The sequence below is a fragment of the Vitis vinifera genome, chromosome 1, assembly GCF_030704535.1.
Source record: "Vitis vinifera cultivar Pinot Noir 40024 chromosome 1, ASM3070453v1".
Lineage (NCBI taxonomy): Eukaryota > Viridiplantae > Streptophyta > Magnoliopsida > Vitales > Vitaceae > Vitis > Vitis vinifera.
Window position 1 is genome coordinate 693,337 of NC_081805.1, and position 22,174 is coordinate 715,510.

Genomic DNA, 22,174 nt, shown 5'->3' on the forward strand with positions numbered 1-22,174 from the left:
AACAATAATTTTAGAAAATGTTTCTAACATTTGTAACATTTGAATGATAAAATTTTTTAAGTTTTAGACATATTAAAATTGCTTCCTAAAATCACTATCAAATAAACTCTAAGTGTTTAATAAAATTTAATAAACACTTCTTAAAATATGAAAAATTACTTCTAGCATTGAAAAATCAGTTATAGCATTTTCTTAAAAAACATTTATAAATGATTCTACTAAAAACATTTTCATTAAAAATACTGTAAAACATGCTCTTAAACTATGTTTAATTCCCTAAAATTTTGAAGGAAATATGAGGAAAAATAAATAAAGAAAAAATGGAAAGAAAAAAAATGAAAGAAGATAAAAAATAAATTTAAATTTATATGCTTTTTAACATCTCATTTTACTTTTTTTTTTTATATTATATAAAGATCAAATAATTTTTAAATACATAAATTTTTAGTCAAATTTGATTTCCTTTCTTATTTCCCATAAACCAACATAAGAAAACAATTTTTATTAATTTTTTTTCCTTTTCTTAATACTTTCTACGAACCAAATATAACCTTAATAAAATTTTTAAATGTATAAAAAATATCCTTATTTCTAATAAAATTATTTTTTAGAATATGATTCTCAAAACTTGTTGCTAGAAAAAGAGAAATTAAAAGTCTAGTAATCTAAAACCCAACACACACAGAAAAAATGGGATAAGAATCATACACTAAATTCTTACACTTTTCCTGCTGCATAGCATCCATTCTTTCAACAACATTAATTGTTTCATACAAAGACTGATTCCAATATCAAATCATTAAGGAAATAAAGAAACCAAATAAACAAAGAAAAAGAAAAAAAATTTAAATTGATGAATGAATTCCTACAAAGGCCCTTGACAAAAAAATGAACTGCATCTACTTGTGCAGCAACTATTCTTATAATCTACAGCTTCCACATACCTCTGGTTCAGTTGTGGCCATCTTCAAGTCCCTATTGTCTCAAGCAGATAACATTACATGAAGATGTCGTCAAGATAGATGATTCACGCGCTGCAATCAAGACAAGTTCATAACTGTCAGTTCTGAGACAAACCCGAATTCTTGGTTGTTTATGATTGCAAATTTATCAGTTACCATCTTCAAAACCAGTAATGAGTGTACCACATTTGGAACTAATAGCTCCTCAGGAGTTAGTTGGGTGTACCAGATCATCACAACAGGGTAGATTCTGGGTAAAGTCCCTCTTCGGGTTTGAATTACCCTAACACTACTTTATTTAAAAAGAATTATGTAAGTGTTATTTTTTTTCACTGTTTTTAGTGAATATTCAATGAGTTGCCTTAAAAAAGCTAAACTAGATCCAGATATGACTTAAAAAAAAACTGCATTTCTTCTAAATTCTGAGGCCATTAGTACACACTGTTAGACGGTATGCCTCCCTGTACAGATTGAAACCAAATCCAAACCTTACTTCACCCAGATGCAAACTAAGCTTGAGCTTATAGGGTGACACGGTACATCTCCCTGTACAGATTGAAATCAAAATCAATCCAAACCTTTCTACACCCAGATGCAAACTGAGCTTGAGCTTATAGGGTGACTTTGGGGGGAACTATAAGAGTAATAGCATCAAACCTGTCTGTCTTTAAGTTTTTTACACCTTAATCTTGTTAATTGAATATTTCTCAAATTTTGCTAACAGATCCAAGAAATTACCAGTGCTAAAAAAAATGGAGCTTCCGCAATGGTGAGATCACCTGATGCTGAACCAATCATTTTTTCAAGAATGGCTTTTGGCAAACAAGTAGCCGCTGGTCAGTGCCTTTCTGGAGATCAATTACCCTTGCTTCCCAGCGGATCTGTGTAGCAAGCGCACGTGCCTTCTCTATAGCTACCATGTTATCAGAAAGAACAACCCATCCCTAGCAACCAACCATGGCATCATATATCAGAATAAGTATGTCCAGCGTACAAGCTAAGAATTAGCATTTGCATCAGAAACACCTATTCAAATGAGTTACCGAGTAGCGGGGCACAGCCGATTAGGGTAAACTACCACACAAGAATAAAGAATCCATCAAACTGTGTCAACCCAGATGATGGCAAGTTCTGTCTTTTTTTCCTTTTCTTTTCTCTTTTATTTTTTCGCAATGCTTGGTTCTAGGAAAGTAATAAGAAAAGGAAAAAAATGGTTGACTATGAAAAAATATCAAACATGATTAAAAATTAGTTAGAAACTTGTATATTTTAAAATAACTTACAGTATGTTTGAATTAAAATTAGTACAGAAACTTATGCTCTTTCAAAAATTTTAATCCTTAAATGGAAGGGAAAAAAATAAGTAAAATGAGTATAAAGAACCATGTAAAAATAATTTACGAAGTTTAAATTTATTTATTTATTTATTTTACTTTTTCTTTCCTTCCATTTTTCCTCTTTATTTCTTTCCCCAACACTTTTCCTCAAATTTTCCAAGAACCAAACATAGGTTTTGGCTGTTAGGTAGCCATGGAGTTAAATTGAAGAGAATGGTTAAAAACCAAAAAGAGAGAGAAAGGTACACAGCCTTCCATCAAAAACCGTACCTCAAGATAATTAGGGCATACAATTAAGAGAGATCTTATAGGCATTTTCCAAGTAATAGCAGAAAAAAAGAACAAGAAAAATCAACATCATGGAATCCTCAATGAGAACTCAAAGCCTAAGCAATAAAGGACAGAAAGTAAAAATACAGTAAAGATACCTCAGGGCGGAGAATTCGATCCATTTCCAACAATAAATTCATTATGTTGCACCCCTCTGAAGTGAGGTGAGAGAGAAGCCCATTTGCATGAAGCATGTCATATGTTCGAGGGTATGTAGGGAAGGGTTCACACCTGTGCATAAATTCCTAGATCATTGAAATGAATTGATTCCCCATAATGTAAGAACAATAACATCATTTCAATTAGATCTTGCGACAAAATTTCAAATGAAGAGAAGAGTTTATAGGATATGGCAAACACAAATAAAATCAAACTTATCCATATCCATGGTTTTTCAAATTAGACTTTGAGATAACCTTTTTCCAAACTAATACATCAAATGCATGCATAGTAGGTTAAAACTTGTCAGGTGCCAAACTGACTTTTATTTGGTGGAAGTTTAGGTAAGTTTAGAACCATCATAAATTTGAGAATTAACCCTAACATTTAAGCTTTGTTTGGTTCTTGGAAAGTATTAAGAAAAGAAAAGAAAAAAATATGTTAAAGAAAATGATTCTCAGATTTGGTTTCATTGTGAAAAATATGAAAGAAAAACAAATATAATTAAAATTAATTAGAAATTCATACATTTTAAAATTATTTAATCTTTACGTAGAAGAGAAAAATAAATGAAATGAATTTGAAATAACATATAAAAGTAATTTATTGATTTTAAATCTATTTTTTATTTTTCTTTACTTTTTCTTTCCTTCTATTTTTCCTATCTATTTTCTTTCCTTCATATTTTCCAGAACCAAATATAGCCTTAATTCATTATCACCATTTGACTAATAATGTCCATTAAAAAGGGAAGGGGCAGAAAGTTTACCATCCTAAACAGATTCCACTTGGCATCATCTTGATCTTCAGGAATTTTTGCTTAAGATCATTATGATCTAATTTTCATATATATATATATATATATATATATATAGAAAAAGGCACAAGTAATCAAACCCAACACCAATCATTCTATTCGATTACTCATAATATCATTCAAAAACACAAGATTTATTTCACAGGAAGATAATGTTTCATAAAAATAAATTTCAATCCACAATTTCTCATAGAGATCTTGATTCAGATGAAAAAAAGGCAACATTTCTTATGTCCAGTATGCTTGAGAAAGGATTGCCAATAAATCTTCTAGATCAAATTTGAGCCAGAAAAGCTTGTGATTATCAAATTAGATATAAAAGTCAAGAAAGAATTGAAACTAACATCTTACCAGTCATGCAAAACACCAGCAAAACCTTGATAAAGAATTAAAGGAAGGGTGTTTTGGGTCCTGGTAGGCACAACATTCATAACCCATACTGATCTTTTTGCTTCCAGAAATGCAGCATTTAAACCACCATAACGAGCATTCATGTCCATCACATTCCTGATCATATTAAATGGAGGTAATGGATCTTCATCCCCTGGCCTCTTTGGATGGTCTGAGAAAATTAAAGGTGTAAGCAAAGACCAATAGTTTCTTAATGAGGATCTCCAAAACTCTGAGTCTTCAAAGTAATCGTCAGGATGAACTCCTGCAAAGATAAAAATGAATCAATAAACGTGCATAGCACAGTGACGTAATTAACGGACTTAGTGGAATAGATTCAAGCAGATCTATCATAAATAGAGATTGAACGTTTTTAAAACAATTGTAACAAAAATTAAAAAAGAAGTTGCAATGGAACAATACTTTCCATGGACTTCAAGCTCAACTGAGCTCAAATGGAAACCAGAGGACCTGTTCTGAATAGGAATCCAGCGTTTGCTGGTGGTCCCACTGATACATGGTATGAGGGGCTGATAATATGATTGAGTGTCATGCTCTTCTTTACAAAGTGGTACAGCACCCTGCTTGCTACAATTACGAACAGAAACAAAAGCATAAGTAAAATCCTGTTAATGAACTTAAAGCAAAAATAAATAAATAAATAAGTAAAAATTGAAATAAAAAGTAAAAAATTGAGAGATTGCCAAAAAAGAGAGAGAAGGAAAAGATTAGCATTGGTTTAGGGTGTGACTTATTAATACAATCCTCACCGAGATGTATAGCAATGAACATCCATAGTTTTCTGCCAAATTAAAGTCTCATCTTGCTGAGCTAGAAGACTCCAACAGATTCTTTGGGTGAGTTCTTCAATAGGTGTTAACACACTTCCCTTCTTTGTACTTGATGAACTTCCACGTGGCTTGCTTGTGGGCGAGGTTAGAACAAAGTAACCGCCAGGCTTGAGCACCCGGTCCACTTCTATGAGGAACATCCCATCTGATTTATGAAGTCATCGTTAGAGTGGAAATGTAAATTCACAAGTGGCATCACCACCTCAATTCAATAAAATCACCAGCATAATTTAACATACCAAAAAATAAAAATAATATGGGCAAGCATGCACACATTGAATGGTAAGGCTACCTTTTAGTATACATATTTTTCTATGGTAAATATATCATCTTCAGTAGTTCACAGATGGACACATAGGGTTAAAGGTAGAGATCTAATAGGGAACATTATTTTTTTGAACTGTAAGCCAGTGGAATTAGTTTGTAATTTAGGTGCAGGTTATAGTGATACTGGAAGGTTTATGGGAAGACAATGTAGAGGCCTTGACACCGTCAAATTGGGGGTGATTCAGAAAATGTTATTGGTTACAACTCAGACAAGCGATGCTGAGTTTCTTAATAAATGGTTATCTGATGAAGAGACCAGAGACCTATTTCAGAGTCTTGGGGGGGCAAGTGAGATGGATGATTAGGCAAAGCAATCAAGAAGCTGATGCTTTGGTAGGAGGAGAGGCAGGAACAGATGAGGAGTTTCAAGGAGATCACTCCTTGTAGAGGGGTTTTGGGGTATGTAGGGCCTGGATTGTTTGAGGATACCATGGAAAATATGACACTATGATACATGATAAGTTTAATACATGTTACAATTTATATTACATCTTATATCCTACAATATAGAAACAGGCATGATATGAGGCAAGAAACAATGGTATGAACACCTGTGATCCTTCTAATATTTTTTTCTTAAAAAAAGTCAAATTTAAAATTTTCTTAAAAAATACAGTTATAATTATTGGTTAAAATGTTCTTTAAGACTAGAATTTGATACACGAAGAGAGGATTACATGAAAATTTGAAGCTTAGAAGAGAGGAGAATCCTACATGAAAATTCAAAGTTTAATTGTAATTATTGTCCCAATGAGTATATGGACCTGTATTTAAGTTATTTGAGAATGATGACGAATGAAAACTCTAATTTATTAGTTTTTTTCTTCCCCGTGTTTTTTCCTTCTTTTGGGGCATAGGAAAGGAACAATAACAAACTTGGAAATTTTTAACTTTGAAGACGGCATATAAATAGAGAAACAAATATGTATACAACTTACATTTGCATATGTACATGCAAGATACACATACACACGCATATACACACAAAAGCACATGCATATCATGCACATGCATGCACACAATTTCTATCTTAATGTGGTGGTTAGAAATTTATACAAATTGGGACTTGTGGTATAATGAAATTTATTAGCATACTAGTCAGAAAATTGGAGCTAAAGCTTACAGTTAAAAGGGTTAGAAAATTTAGTGCATGTTTGGATGTATTTCCTCTTTGTTGTTTTTAAAAATAGAAAGTCTTATATAAAATAGAAGGATTCTTATACAAAAAGTAGGTAGATACATTGTGTACTTGAAAATACATCTTAAAATTTTCAACATTTAAAGAAGTAAAAAAAGTTTCCTTCAACTTGTTGTATAAGAGTTCCTACATTTTATATACAAGTTTCTATTTTTAAAAACAAAAAACAAGAATTGCATCCAAATGCCACCTTTGCAAATTCCATGGTGAATGCCTATTTTGTTTAGTGAATTTCATCAAAAGCCATAATATTGATGAATTGCTATGTTACCTCTTTTTACATTACTATTCTTCACGAAATTGATTATATATTGATCCATCCTTCAATCTTGCAAGTTGCAATATATAACTTACAATGTCCACAATGAAAAAAAAAGAAGGGAAAATAATTGTGTACTTGCAGCTCTACACAAATCAGGAAGCCTTCAGGTTAGGCTCATTTTAACTTTTTTCACTTAGGCTTGTTTCTAATGACAACACTAGAGCACAAGGACTGTGAAATGGCATGAAAATGTGTAAAAATCATGTTAGTTGTTAGAAGGCAGTAAATGGAAAAAAGGAATTGAATGAAAATCAATTTGGTTTAAGTAAACAGCAAAGATGCAGCATGGAGCTAAGGCAGTCTTAGAGGCCAGTTGAACAAAAACATATGGTCCAAGGATTGCATAGAGACAAGCTTGCAATCAAGAATGTGAGACAGCAAAGAGAAAGAAGGGAACAAAGAAAAAGAATACGAGGAAGAGGGGAAAGGCGCAATACCTTGATCTTTAAAATGAATATTCAAAATTTAACTGCTGTCCCTATAGAGAACTTTAACCCTCTCTCTTAGATCTTTAAACCCAAAAAAGTGAATCTATTTTTTCCCAACCTTACCTTTTTGTCACTTGTTATGCACAAAATTAGGGTGGGCAACTGCAAAGGTTTCTGATTTTTCCCTTGAAAAAAGAGAAAAAAAGCGTTTTCAAATGTTCAAACTTCCTTTTTTTTTCCCTCTCTTCCATAGCTTTATAGTCCTTCCTTTCTACTATATTTCTCCTATGTTTTACAGAAGACATTTTGAAGGACGCTTTGACAACTTTCTGACAATAAATAAAGAAATGTTTTCACACACCATTTAAAGAAATGTTTTGATATACCATTTAATTCTTAAAATCTTTCCAACAAGAAAAGGAATGAAAAAATGTTCATGAAATCTGCACATTCATAGCTTATCATTTTCAACCTAAGGTTTTTTTTAAGTACTTTAAGATGTTTTACAGTAACTACTAAAGTCTTAACTTGAAATCAAAATTTTCTAGAATCTAAATAACCTATTTTCTTGTCAGCTTTGGTTAAATGTTAGTTCAAGAAGAAACTCAGAAACTGGACAGTATAGGCGACACAAAAGCTTTCAGAACTTCTTCTGTGATGTTCTCCTTCACAAACTCTCAATCGCCTTTATCATTCTTATTATTCCCACAAAAAACCTTCAAGTGTCAATCTTATCATCAATTTTTCACTTTAACAGATTGAGCCGGTAATATCTATCTTCAATCTTATTCCTCTTCACACCATTTCACCAAAAGCTACAATAATTCATGTCATTATACTACTATCAACAAATTTCTAAAACTTGATAATTGGATCTTGATTAACACAATAAAGACAGGGAAGTTAGTTGACCTTTCTTTATTTGCATTTTTTATTTATTAATTGTTTGATTCATTTATTATTGTCCTTGGATTGAGTTGGCTTTAATTAAGTCTTACTGTTCATTAACCATGTATTTAGATCAGCCTTTTCATTTTCAATGTAATTACAACTATTCCATAAACAAAAATTTAATGACTAATAATCATTTTCAGGATTCTGGTTAGCAAACAGCAGATTAAGGAATAAAGTAGTTACTGTTTTTACTAAAAAGGTAAGAGAACTCCTATGAGGATGCAGAAAATTGTTGTTATATGCTTTCTTTATTCAAAAGGAAGCCCATGAATGAAATTGATCATAATGGAAACCATGCCTAATCCAACAACTTCAAAAGTACCTCTCTTGTCCCAAATGATACCACACTGAGCACAATGAACCATGTCAAAAGACAATGATGGATAAGGAAGTTGTCTCGAAATGAAATTGCCAATCATTGCTGGAAGGCCTCTCTCAAGGGCCAATTGAACTTGGCTGCCAGTTGCCTCATACTCCGCAATACAAACAGCCATTAACTTTAGCGAGACTAAATGAGCAGCAAAGCTGCCAAACCCGCAGCCAATATCTAGTACAGTCCGTACCTGTTACAGAAAAGAGAAAAGACATAGGACAATGTTGTATTGCCTTAATCAAAAAACAGAAAAAGAAAAAACATGTTATATTTGCTGCTTCAAGTGTGCACCCAATAATCTTACTTTAAGAAAGTATAAAATTCTATTCAATAAATGTCAGCCTCTTAAATTGAATGCTGTCCTCAAAAAGCAACAAGTGAGAAAAAAATATAAAAAGGAAAAGGACTTACACCAGCTTGAAGAAATTCAGAGTCACTTCCCAACCCTATCATTTCCGCAATTTGGCGAGAATATTCTTTGACGCCATCAAAGTTCAATCCATCCTCAGAGTGGAAAGCAATTTGATTCTCTTCAAGCAACATCAACCTAGAAAATATGTAATAGATATGTAAAAGAAGATAAAAAAAAACCAAAGCGAATTTAACAGTTTTTTAGTTTCATGATCTAACGATTAGCTAGCCAAAATCAAGAAAATAAAACCTTTTCGTCATGCTTCCAGAAGAAAGAAACTGATCTTTGGTTATTTTTACATTCCCACTCCATATTACATCTCTACCAGCTGGCCACCTCAAAGGGATCTTATAGTCCTTGGGCGGACGAACCAAACACCGCTGTCCATCTCGTGACAGTTCACAGTGGCGATCAAACTCCTCTCCATCCTTAAACCCAGCTAACAAATTTGCAGAAACATTGTAGCATGGTACATAATTTTCTAGTTCTTTGCCACAAAGACCAAGCTCCCTTTGCCGACTGACTCCCAAAGACAGAGTCCTCAACTCCAAATAATCAATTGCCGCTTGCTCCTTTAGCCGTCTATAGTTTGTATAGATGTCAGGTACCGGAATGGATGTCACAGACTCAAAGCTATTTGAAGAAGATGAACCTAAGACTGCTATTAGTGCAAGGACGCTAATGAGGCACAATAGTAACCAGCTGACCGGCGGTCTAGGACCAAGAATGACAGATAATTTATTGATCCAAGAGCTTCTCATGTCCAAATTGTGCAAAATCCTTTTAACAGTCAAGTTAAAAGTCTCACAAAATAACCTATTATTCTAACCAAAATCTCCAACGACCGCAAAGACCATAACCTATCATAACATACAAACAATTCTTACAAGCCTTTGACACACCCAGGCTGGTTGATCTTCCACCACCAGATCGAAATTACATAATTAAGCAAACAAGAATCGGATCATGAAGCCTGCGCTCTAGTCCCTGATTACAGATCAACAATCTCCTCACTCAAATTTCCACAATCCAAACAAATGCCAAAAAATCACAATTCCACAGAATCACAAAACGACAAAATTCAACAAAACGAATGCCCCCACCACCTCCTCCCGCATAGATCAACCTGCAACAAAACACCAAAACGCCACCAAATCAACAACTGCAAATCCATCACCTAACTCTCTGTTCCAACGCCAAAAAAGACTCCAAAAAAAATAAATTAAAAATTAAAAACACAAAAATTCGAAATGTCGTAACAAAGCTAGGGTTCACATCCCGAATTTCCCTTCCTTTTCTTGGCATCCAAACGGACATTACGAACTCAAAATGCATCACCTCCAACAACCAAAATTCCAGATCTCGCACTCGAATCAACTCAGATCACATTCAAAAACGATAAAAACACTACCAAAAAACACTAAAATAAAAAAAAAATTAAAAATAAATACAGAGGATTGAGCGTACCTCAGGAGTGGAGATTCACAACTATCTAGAAGAAACGAAAACGAGAATTTGGTCGTTTGGGGGAGGGGTGGGTGAGACCGTGAGACCAGTTTTTAAGGATTTTCCCTTCTTCTTTTTTCTCTTGAATTTTTTTTTTTTTAAATTGTGAAATTATAGAAATTGAGATCCAAATGGCTCGTACATAGAGAGACTGGCAACAGCCAAATCATATTCTACACGGTATGTTCACTGGGAATAATTGTTATTTATAGTGTTACTGTCACCCTAGTATTATTATTTTTTTCAAATTATTTTCTTATTTTATAAAAATATTGGGAGGCTACCGTCACAGCTTTTTACGCGCAATTGTGAATTTGTGACAGCCCAATGACAGTTCTCTACGTCACCAATCAGGGTTTCAACATCCATTTTAAGTTTTGAACAATCTGAATCTAAAAGTTGGAATAAAAATAAAAATAAATAAATTTTAGGTAATGCTGTCGCATTTAATCACGTAATGAGTTCAAAAAATATCCTCGTGAATTTAAAATACGTATAATTAAAAAAAAGCAAAAAAATTCATATATATATATATATATATATATATATACAACGTAAAAATCTCTCTCTTTTTTTATGTGTTTTAAAATCAAGAATATTTTTAAACAAAGAACAAAGAATATCTAAAGCATGAATCGTCACATTTTAAAATAATAAGACAAATCATATATTCCCGATTTGACAACAATTTTTTTTTGTATGAAATAAAAAAGACATTATGATCTTATTTTTTTGTTTTAAGAATGAAATGACACAAATGAAAAAAATATAGGAGGAGAAAGTAAGAAAATATATACAAATTTGCAACTCTTTTTTCCTATAAAAGACCGCCAAAATTTTAAAATAAATAAAACCTTCCTATCAAATAAGAAAATTTGACTATTGAAATGTAAACTAATTACGTGATTTCCAAGTCTACAATAATGTATCATTTATTTCAATTGTACAATTAGATTAAAATATTAAAAATTGAGACCTACTACAACATAGTGACATAAATACAAAATAAAAAGACACGGCATTATTTTTTTTATTTTTTTAATCTGTAATGAATAGGTGGCACATGGGAACCCTTTTGATTAGTAATATTTATGCTAAGAAAAAAAAAAGAACTTTTTGTCTTTTCCACGTCACCACCACGCACTCATCTTCAAGAGATCTCCCAAATTCTTGAAAATGGGTATTTGGAGATGCCAATTGTAAGCCTCCACAGAGCTTGCAATGTTGAGAATCCCAATAAGGAAACAGTTGCTTTTGGTCCCCTATCTGACTACTAAGTACTATCTACAATCCGAATGAATCTAACATACCTCTGATTTGTAGCAAAGCTCTCGTAGGTCTAAGAAGTGGTCAAAAAAATGGATTTTAATTTTGGCCCACCTCCATTTCAAGATTTGGTAGTTTTCCACTTTTCTTTTTCTAGTGATGTTTGTGGGGTGATTTGTTTAAGATCCCACAACTCTTAAGACAACGACACCATTATTTAAGGGCTGACAACATTGATTAGCTGAAGATTTCTCTATGGTGCGTCTGGTGCTACCATTTCGTTGAAGTGACGTCAATCATATTTGAAAGTCATTAAGGCTCAATTTGGTTATCATTCTAGTGGTAATGCTTTAACACCCTAACAAAGACTCACATTTGTTCTAAAAAAGTCACTCCATTTTTAGAACAAATCCTTAAAAACTATTTTCAATCATATTTTCTCAGGTAGAAACTATTTCTCGTTGTTTAAAGAACACTTTCCGCAGGCCCAAAGGCACCCAACCTTTAGGATAAGGTGGCATGACCCATCAAGCTCTTGGCATCTAAAGAAGGAAAAGAAAGAATATTGGGGGGAGGGGTGGTGGGGGTGGTGGTGCGTGTGTGGGGGGGGTGGGGGTTGCACTAAGGCAATCTAGCAACTAAATAATTTTTTATGGCAAGACCGTTTTTAAACCTTTCCTGTGAAGAACGACAATTTAAGGTCCAATTAGAGCATGTATCAATGATAACCTGATGGTTTAAGGTCCTAAAGGATCAATATATTGAGCTAAATGCAGCAAAACGAGAATTCAAGGTCATAGCAGACTGCAAATTGATACACCAAGGCTGTTTCAGATCATAATCAAAGCTCATGTAGAGGCAACAAGGAAGCTTAACGTCCGACACAAGATAATTCAGGCGAGATGGTACTTTGATCTTCTGAAACTGTGACACACTAACATATTGAGACAAGAAGGTAATATAAAAAGCTAATTTTATACCCAATAACAGCATGGTAGTCTAAATTCCTGTTTAAACCAACTTTTGAGGGAAACATGCATCACAGGAACATGGTAATATGGTCTTAATTTGGGCAAAAGTGTTAATTATGGGCAATATATCAAGGCAAACATCAATTAGGATATTTTGGTAATGTTAGTCCTACAAATATATATCCAACATGTATGGAAGCATCAAGTTAGCTTAAGGCTCCTAAACCATAAATTGGGGCAACATAATTCAAACTTCAAGGTTCCCCCAAATGAGATATTGTGGCCATAGGTAATGTAAAGTCCATCAAAACCATATACAAAGGAAAATTGGCAAGCTAAGATCTTTCCCTAAATACATGACCATTTGTATTCATAATGAAGAAGATGCTGAACACTTGAAATAAATCGTGTTCTAATTAAAATATTTTCAATCATAGAGATTAGTATCTGACATGAAGAACAAATGGAAAGCTAAGATCTTGTCCTAAAGGCAAACAATTTTGTATTCATGATGAAGAAGATGCTGAAAGTATTGGGAAAAAAATGGTATTTTAATTAATATATTGTCAATTTAGAGATTAGTATCAGACATGAAGAAAATTTTCATGTTAAAATCTACCAGAATGAAATTCATGCATCTCATGCTTCACACTGCAACTGGCATTTTAAATTATGACAAATTTGAGATGAACCTGGGAGAGAAAAAGGAAATATCTGGCCAAACTATAAAACAAAAATTACAAATTAAAAATAAACACGAGATAAAAACGCCAAGATTTATACTGGCAATTTGATAATAACTATTGAATGTTGGACGATACAACCATAATCTAACTAAAAATGATAACATAGAACCCTCTCCCATGATAATCCAACAGCAATATCAGACAATCATTAAAATAGTCGAAGTAAAACTTACAACCTTCCTTTGTTCTCTCAATGCAATACATGTAAAACCTAAACACCGTAATATAAAGCATGATCTGATTTTTCAAACGAAGTACAAAAAAGATTCCCATGAAAATGAAGTACCTTCAGCAATGGGTTGACACAGGAACCTCTCAGCATAGATCCGCCTAAGGGGCTACCCCTCCCAAAAATATTAGATATATAACCTATGTGGTAAAACATCAGAAGCTGCCCTAGAAAATGCAATTAAAAGGAAAAAATGTTCTCCTTGGCAATGTAGCTTCAGGCTATTCCATCTTGAAAAGAGAAAGGAATCAAATTTAAAGAGAGGTCAAAACACAATCTCCTCGAGCACATTTGTCACATTTGGCATACCATTGGATGCAGAACCAACTAAACAGCATTTTTCTTGTTTCTGAAATGCTCCTTCAGCAATGCAAACTTCTTCTTGCACTGGTTCACAGTTTTCCCAGGAACTGCAGCAGCAACTCGTTCCCAACGCTGATTAGTTTCCTTTGGAAATGTCTTCAGGGCTTGAACTAGAGCCCTTTCTTGAACAGCAGACCACAAATCTTGCTCTGAACTTGAAGTAACCCCATTTGAAGCAACCGCACCATCAGGATTTTGTTGTTTCCCACTTGTGCTTGAAGACTCCTTCAAGTTATCCTTATTAGAAGCATTACTTTCAGGCCCATTCTGGATGAGTACTCCCTCTGTTTCCTCTCTAGTTGTAAGTGGAGATGCAATGGACTGAGCCGGCTTTCTCTTCTCAAGGAATGAATCAAAAGCTTTGGTGGCATCGGGCTTCTGGAGAAGAACTGTTTTTGTTGCCTTCAATATCTCGTCAACGGATCTTCCTGTGCCAATGTATTCTGAAATAACCTCCCATCTTCGAGATGTTCCTTTGGGATATTTCTGCATCCCTTTTCTCAAGAGCTCAATTTCTTCTCTTTCCCAAGGTTTCTCCTTTTTCTCATACTTGCCTAATGGGACATTTCCATTAACTTCCACAGAACCATTCTGCTGTGGATTCTTCTCACCTTGTTTCTTACCTGTTGAGTCAGTATTGCCTCCACGTGCATCTCTGAGAAGTTTACCTCGTTCAAGCCCTTCTGCTCCCTCGATCTTGTCACATAAATTCCTCAACTGCTCAGTTTCAAGTGACATACAGAGACTTTCCACATCATCTTCAGTAATATTGAACAGATTTTGGGTCAAAACAGGAGCTGATAGAGTTCGAAGACGGGTTCGCTCTTTCCGCAAGAGCTTCTTCTCTTTTTCCTTCACCTTCTTCTGGTGTGAAGCTGCTTCAGCAGCTCGTTTTTCCTCTTCCTCTTTCTGCCGTCTCTCCTCTTCAGCAATCCTGGCTGCTTCCTCCTCCTGCAACTTCTTTGCCAAATATTTGGCCTGCCTTTTTTTCTGCTTTTCTGCTCGCTCCTCCTCCTTTCTCCTAAGTATTCTAGGATCTCTTTTATAAGCATTATCAATGAGAGAACGTATCCGTACATATTCTTCCTTTCTTGCTTTTTCTGAAAGTTTTGCATTCTGTCTCTCCATCCATCTCTTATGATCGCGAGACTCAGCTTGTTCAAGATCAAACTCATCTGTATGAGGGAACTCTCTCCAACTTTTAAAGCAATACCAAAAATTATAAAACATATCGACTTCTTTAAGTGGAGTATTCTCTTCCCCTAGAGTAGGAACCGGTTGGTTAACCGACCATCTGCTATTCCTCATAAAGGCTGGACCAAATACTTTGAAGAAGTCTTGTGGCTCACAATCAGTTGGAATTTCATCATCAAATTCATCTGTAGAGTCGTAAATTCTTCTCTTCACAGGATCAATTAACACCTCATATGCTTCTTGGATGGACTTGAAGTGGTTCTCTATTTCATCTTTCTTCGCTTGCTTTGCAGCTTCAGTTTCCTCAGCAAGAATGAGAGCAGCCTGTTTGTCAGGATGATGCTTCAAAGCAGTTTCACGGTAGCTCTTTCTTATCTGGTCCTCAGTGGCAAGGAATCTTAAATGGCTTAAACCCAACAATGCATAATGATCCTGTTGTTTGCCTTCAGCACCAGATTTCTTTTTACCTTTGCTGCTATATGAACCCGATGATGGAAAATAACTTTGCTCCTTATCATTGGGCACATTCTGATCATCCTCATCTTCACCTTCTTCCTCACAACACCCAAGAACTCTTAGAGCAGCAGAGTGGAAAGCATGCCCCGCTGGTTCAAGTCTAAAAGCCTTCAAGGGAAGACAATTTGATGAAACATAAATTGGTTGTCCATTTACAAGCTCTTCGGAATATGTAATCAGGCGAAGGCTCATATTTGCAGACATAATGTTCGGGGAAGAAGAACAGCTACACTTTGGTCTGTAACCTGTCTAACAAACAAACTGCAAAAGACAACTCCCAATCAGCATGCCTTAAGCAAAAATAAATGCAGAAAAATTTTATTACTTTTGAAACATTGGTAGGACATAGAGTAGTACAGCAAACTAAAACCACCAAAAAAAAGCATCACATTGAGTATCCCTGAAATTCCATGATGTGAGGAAGATTTAAAAATTTCACGTATTTCACCCAAACTCTGAAAAGAAACCTAAATTGACCCATTAACTAAACTTACTCACAAGGCATTCAAGAGATTGCACCCAAAAGCCATCATCACAATTCAACAATTAATTAATAAATAATGACATAAATAGATTGACCACCAACACCATCAAAACTAAACTTTCAATCCCTCAGAAACTGAGGAATAAGAGAACGAGCAAACAGAAGAAAAAAGCAAGATGCTGAATCCAATGAGTTTTCCTTTACTCTTTCCCCATCTTTTTTCACTTCTTTAAACAGAAAATAAACAGTACTAAAACACATAAAATTTCCCCTAATCTCCCTCATCCTCATCTTTTCTAGTCGATATTCCTTCCATCTCGAGCTTGTAAATATTGTTTATTAGAAAAAAAAAATCGAGACCGAAAAGGACAAAAAGAATGGTGCAAGAAGTATTGAGGATTTGGAAAATAAAAGAAAATTTTGAGAACAATCAACTGCAAAATTTATATCAACAGTACCGATTCTACACAAAAAAAAGCAACAAATTTTTCAGAAAATAAAAATACAATAACAGAAAGAAAACCGAAAATCAATCTACGAGAGATTATTCAGAAAAATTATTGCCAAACTTGAGAGAAATTATCCATGAGAAAATAGGGAAAACGGATTGAGAGGCGGTTCTTGATCTTTGTTGTGGAGATTTGATTCGTAAGAAACCTGCTTAGAAACTGAAATTCGTAGAGCAGATAAAACCCTAAAGATTGAGAGGAAGCTCACCGAATCCTCTGAAGGCGACTGCGACCAAGGTGGAGCGATGGCTGTGGCTGGAGCAATAACAGAGAAATTGAGAAAGAAGAGGCTCGTCGCTTCTCCTTAAAACGCAGCGTTTCCCTAATGTTAACCCTCCTCCGTCCAGAACGACGTCGTCTGATACATAGTCTACAGTCGTCGAACCACCCAAACAAAAAATTCTTTATTAATTTATTACAAAGCGTGACATCAGTCAGGCAAGCCCGTCCCGGACCCCGGGTTCGAGCCGAGATTGGAGGCTCGGACCACCTTTAGCTTAGGCTCGATGACCCTCTGGACCAAACTGAAAATTTAAGGTTAATTTGTCTGGATATTGTTTTTTCAATTAACAACATATATTTGACAAATTTTTGTTTGAAAACAATTTTTTGTCTAATAAATTTGGGGTGTTTGATGTTGGGAAAAAAATTCTTTTTAGTGAAATATTATAAAAAATAATTAAAATATAAAAAAATTCTTTATATATAAGTGCATAATATCTTTACAAAAAATAAATCAAGCAAATTATTTTTCATATTTAAATTTTGAAACAAAACTTTATTTCTAAAAATAATTCAGATTTATTTTGAATAATTAACTTTAAAAAATATCATTTAACAAGTATTTTTAAAACTATTATCAAATTTGATTCATAACTCAATTGAAATTTCAAAAAAGATCGAAGTTGCATAGATTATTTGTATTATACCTATTACTATCAACCAGAGATAATATGGACTGAACATCGGGTGATAATTCTATATTGATCCGATCTAAACCATACCCTCCCATTTTTAATAAGATTTGAACTAGAAAGATACAAAAGATACAATTTGAAGTGTTATTTTTCAGCCAAGCGTTAATATGCTTTTGATGCACATGTCAAACTATTCATGACTTCCTTGGAGCACCCAACTTTTGAAATCATACAAGGTTTATAATCCCCTATACATTTTTAATGCATGCAATCATGATATATAATTGAATGATGTGATTCTCTTATTCTATTTTGTATATGGTATTGCATGATTAAAGACCAGACAATTATTTTGATGATCATTTTTATATTTAGTGAATCACTTTTATATTAAGTTATGGGGTCCCATTTTTTGTTTTTTGTTTCGGATACTTTTAGTCATTATGTTAAAGTATGCAACCTAAAAAGTACTTTCAATACGAAAATACTTCAAATTTTAAAATAGTTGATAAATAATCTTCTCAAAAATATTTTTATTAAAAATGCTTCAAAAAGAAATATTATTATACTCAACCATTACCAAACCCCATGGTAGAGTACATGAAATTTCGGACAAATAACTGCTTCTTGATTTTACTCCATGATCTTAAATTTTAATAAATAGGAAGCTACTTTATGTTTAATGAAATATTTGCAATACTAATATCATATGAAATTTATGGCTTTTTGGCTTGGTAAAAAATCTTGTAAAAGAGAAAACCTATATATTGTAAAAAAAATAAAAGTAATTAGATCGCTAAATCAAACTCAAGTTTCCAATATACTAGTGTCTATCCTATCCAACGAATACCAACCAAGAGAAGAAAACTAGAAAACAAGTATATGCTAGCTACACAGTTTTAAGCACTGAGCAGTCTGAGCCATCCCTATCTTGCCGCAGCTGGCTCGGTCGTGAGTCCAAAGCCAAGGGGGAAGAGTGGGTCATAATAGGCATCGTCAAAATTCATAGGCAGTTGCTCTACAGTCTTGAACCACGTCCGAGGAAGCTTCCCGGTGAATCCATAGTCTCCAAATAGAACATCAGCCACACCTTGGCCTTCACTGCCTGGTAGCCATGCAGCAACAAGAGCACTTATGGATGGAAGGTAGGGCTGGATCACCAGAGGCCGGCCTGAGATCACTACAACTACACACTTAATGCCCCCACATACGTTAGTGATTGTGCTAGGACCTGGTTCAGGAATTGTTAAGTTGGAATTATCTCCTGCAGTCTCTGCATAAGGGTGCTCTCCCACAACGACGATCGCGTAGGAGAAGTTGCCGGACTTGACGAATTCAGCATCAGGATTCTCCCTATATACCAGTTCTGTGCTTGGGTCAATGGCAGCTGAGATGGCGCTTAGGATGGTTGTTCCTGTTTAGTAGAAGACAAGATTACCAGTAATACAAATTAGCTATGTATTGCTGATTATGGCTGGAATTGGTATATATGAAATGAACATTACACACATTGAATCAGGGGTGGTAATTCATGTAAGTGGTGCAAGTGGGTCCTCGTGTTATATCAAAGTTTAAGCATTTTACTATATAGATCAACTCAATCCAAATACTACCTAAATTGAGTGTGGAAATTGGAATCAAACTTTGTCATCCCTACCTTGGGTGTGGTTGTTTCCATCAAGTCCCTGCCAAGTGATAGTCCAACCACCACATTGGTAGCCCAAATTGTCGGCGTGGGTTCCCGCAACTAGGATCCTGTCTGCCTTTTTAGGGAAGGGAAGCAAAGGAGCATCTGCGGTTTCTCCATTCTTCAAAAGAACCATAGACTTCCTAACTGCTTCTCTTGCCAAATCTCTATGAGCCTGTTAGGTAATAAACAAAGCTACATAAGAAAACCAAGAGCAAACCATTGATGATTAAACTTCAGAAGTATATATTGAGAGATACCTGGCTCCCTAGCTGGTCAACTAAACTGAGATCAGCCAATGGGTTCTCAAACAAACCCATGGTAAACTTGACTCTCAAAATCCTGCTGACAGCATCATCGATACGGCTCATGGGGATGACTTTGCTCTCCACCAGTTTGGTCAGAATACCAATGAATTCAATGTGGTTAAAAGGAACCATTACCTAATTATAAGAACACCCAAAAGGATTCAGAGTTAGAAAATAATCCAATTTATCTCAAAATTCACATTACATCGCCAGCCTCAAATTAAGGATAAATACCATGTCAATGCCTGCTTGTATCCCAGCTTGAACGGAATATGTGTAGTTTGCATGGGGTGGTGAGGTGATCCTGTCAATACCCTCCCAATCCGAGATGACAAAACCCTACAATTTACAAGGTAGTCAGTACTAGGAAGAGATGAAAATCTAATATTAAATAGTATTTACCTTGAATTTAAGGTTGTTTTTGAGGAATCCAGTGATAAGTTGGTGGTTAGCATGCATCTTCTTTCCATTCCAGCTGGAGTAGGAAACCATGACTGTAGCCACACCCCTCCCGATGGAAGGGTGATAGGCAGGCATGTGAATCTTCATTAATCCTTTCCAATCAATAACGGTGTTGTTCTCATTGATGCCATGAGTCGTGCCCCCATCACCCACAAAGTGCTTTGCGCAAGCCGCTACCTTATTCCTATTAGTAAGGCACAACCAAGAGATTGTTTTAGGTACGGTTGCAAAGTGGGCTCCTATGCCCGTCCCAAATCCAACGTGGTCGGATTGAACAATCATTTTCAAAACTTGAGTAAGGCAAGTTTAGATTAGGATTTTTGAATCTGAACTCAATTTGGTTAGACTTAGACAAGCTCCCATCAACACAAATCCTATTTAATGTTTATTATGATATTTATAATATTTATTATGTTATATAATAATATTCATTTTTTCTTAGATTTTTAAGAAAGATATCAAATTATATTAGATTTATGACCAACTTGAGTTTAACTGACCAATCTAGCCAAGTTCTAACCCTAGTTTCAGGGCAAATTAATCAAAAGGCCATGAGTGACGAAGCAGGGATTGAACTTACTTTCCACCAACATAAGGCATGCCCGCCCTTGAATTGGTGGGGATCTCGCCTTGTAGCCCAGTTATAATTGTTGTCATTGCTTTGACAATTTTGGGATCCTCACTGTAGCTCTCGTAGCACCGGCCCCATCTTGGATCTCTGCAGACCTATTACATTTATACAGGGATGGTTCAAGTTTAGAATAGTTTGAAAGGCATACATATATATACATACATATTTGTTAAATGATTCTTCATTGTATATATACCGCAATACATGGCGCAAAAGCATATTGAATGCCAGTAGCTCTAACTTCAAGGGCAGTCGCAGCGCCAATCCTCTTCACAAGCTCTGGATCCCTGCAAGGATTGAATCGAAATTCACATACCCAGCCAAATAATGGATCAAAATCAATCCAAAAATCTTCAACAATATGTGATGAACACTCACCTGGTAGCCCCAAGACCCACATTGTGGGGAAATATGGTTGCCTTGTATACGCTGTTATGGCCATGAACAGCGTCTATACCATAAATCATTGGAATACCCAGACGGCTTGAAAGAGAGCCCTTTTGAAAGTCGTTCACCATGTGAATCCAGTCTTCTGCGGTGGCTTGAGGTAGAGGCACACTGCCTCCGCCGCTAAGTAAACTGCCGATTGAGAATTCCTTCATGATCTCTGGGGTAGCAACTGATCGATCAATCTGCGTCATTTGGCCTATTTTCTCTGCTAGACTCATCCTTCCCATCAGGTCTTTGATTCTCATATAAATGGGCTGTGTTGGGTCTTTGTATATCTCTAGATTCTGTACCGCTTCACCCAATACGCATAAGAGCAGAAGCCCCACTAAGATGGCTGACACCTTCCCCATCTTCACTTCCCAGACTCTTTTTGGCTCTGATATATTCAGAGAGGCAGAAAGTTAGAAACCGAAAAAAAAAACAATAACGACAATGGAAGAATGAGAGAGGGAGCGAGAGAGAGAACGTGGGGGCTTACCTTGAAACAAAAACAAAGGTATAGTATGAGATGAGAAACAAGAACAGAAGCCCACTATTTATCATGGAGCCAAGCATGATACGTGGTGGGTCCAAACTCATCCTCCGAAAGATCTGGACCCTCCAGTTTTGGATTCGTGAAGGGAAAATCAAGTACGTCCTAAGCAAATTATTAGGGATAAGATCAACGTGACGGAATTTTATTTTCATTAGAGTTAGTGGAATTGAAAAACTTTTGATGTCGAGCCACGTTGCCAAAAAAAAATGGGGATGTGGAATTGTAAATTTATTTTTTCCTTTTTTCTTTTCCTTCATTTTGTTATGTTTTAGGGTAAGAAAAATTAATAATGGAGCTAAAGTCCTTAAAATTTGCAAAATTGGTATAAATTGCATAAGGTTTGTTTAATTGTAAGAGCATTGGGCACACCATATTTAGCTTTAAAATCTATTTCAAGGGTCAGAATTTGTAAATTAATTTAATCCATTATAAGGCTAATGCTAGGGATACATGTTTTTATTCATATATATATATATATATATATATATATATATATATATGTTTAAATTATTACATAGGTTATTAAGATTTTTTAAGAAA

General features: G+C 34.9%; 3 protein-coding genes across 3 annotated transcripts; all 3 read right to left on the reverse strand.

Moving 5' to 3' along the window:
- Positions 1 to 705: 705 nt before the first annotated feature.
- On the reverse strand, positions 706 to 10,549 carry LOC100245694 (probable methyltransferase PMT5). Its single transcript, XM_059737361.1, has 10 exons — positions 10,328 to 10,549; positions 9,110 to 9,986; positions 8,860 to 8,995; positions 8,398 to 8,638; positions 4,766 to 4,991; positions 4,421 to 4,583; positions 3,957 to 4,258; positions 2,728 to 2,860; positions 1,742 to 1,906; positions 706 to 1,034 (listed from the first exon to the last, which is right to left on the reverse strand). The coding sequence occupies exons 2-9, from the start codon at positions 9,619 to 9,621 to the stop codon at positions 1,757 to 1,759; spliced, it is 1,863 nt and encodes a 620-aa protein (XP_059593344.1). The 5' UTR covers positions 9,622 to 9,986; positions 10,328 to 10,549; the 3' UTR covers positions 706 to 1,034; positions 1,742 to 1,756.
- A 2,816-nt stretch (positions 10,550 to 13,365) lies between these two features.
- LOC100259545 (uncharacterized) lies at positions 13,366 to 17,170 on the reverse strand. The gene is made up of 2 exons (XM_010651188.3): positions 16,853 to 17,170; positions 13,366 to 15,912 (listed from the first exon to the last, which is right to left on the reverse strand). The coding sequence occupies exon 2, from the start codon at positions 15,853 to 15,855 to the stop codon at positions 13,906 to 13,908; it is 1,950 nt and encodes a 649-aa protein (XP_010649490.1). The 5' UTR covers positions 15,856 to 15,912; positions 16,853 to 17,170; the 3' UTR covers positions 13,366 to 13,905.
- A 1,162-nt stretch (positions 17,171 to 18,332) lies between these two features.
- LOC100268012 (uncharacterized) lies at positions 18,333 to 21,494 on the reverse strand. The gene is made up of 8 exons (XM_002271509.4): positions 21,028 to 21,494; positions 20,846 to 20,936; positions 20,599 to 20,744; positions 19,959 to 20,202; positions 19,791 to 19,895; positions 19,509 to 19,691; positions 19,219 to 19,423; positions 18,333 to 18,975 (listed from the first exon to the last, which is right to left on the reverse strand). The coding sequence occupies exons 1-8, from the start codon at positions 21,447 to 21,449 to the stop codon at positions 18,488 to 18,490; spliced, it is 1,884 nt and encodes a 627-aa protein (XP_002271545.1). The 5' UTR covers positions 21,450 to 21,494; the 3' UTR covers positions 18,333 to 18,487.
- Positions 21,495 to 22,174: the final 680 nt, after the last annotated feature.

Coding starts and splice junctions, on each gene's coding strand:
- LOC100245694 (XM_059737361.1), bottom strand. CDS start 9,621: ATGAGAAGCTCTTGGATCAATAAATTATCTGTCATTCTTGGTCCTAGA. Junction 4,992..8,397: donor TATCATTTGGGACAAGAGAG/GTACTTTTGAAG, acceptor TTCATAAATCAG/ATGGGATGTTCCTCATAGAA. Junction 4,584..4,765: donor GTTCATTGCTATACATCTCG/GTGAGGATTGTA, acceptor TCGTAATTGTAG/CAAGCAGGGTGCTGTACCAC.
- LOC100259545 (XM_010651188.3), bottom strand. CDS start 15,855: ATGTCTGCAAATATGAGCCTTCGCCTGATTACATATTCCGAAGAGCTT.
- LOC100268012 (XM_002271509.4), bottom strand. CDS start 21,449: ATGGGGAAGGTGTCAGCCATCTTAGTGGGGCTTCTGCTCTTATGCGTA. Junction 20,745..20,845: donor CTTTTGCGCCATGTATTGCG/GTATATATACAA, acceptor TAAATGTAATAG/GTCTGCAGAGATCCAAGATG. Junction 18,976..19,218: donor TGGAAACAACCACACCCAAG/GTAGGGATGACA, acceptor TCTACTAAACAG/GAACAACCATCCTAAGCGCC.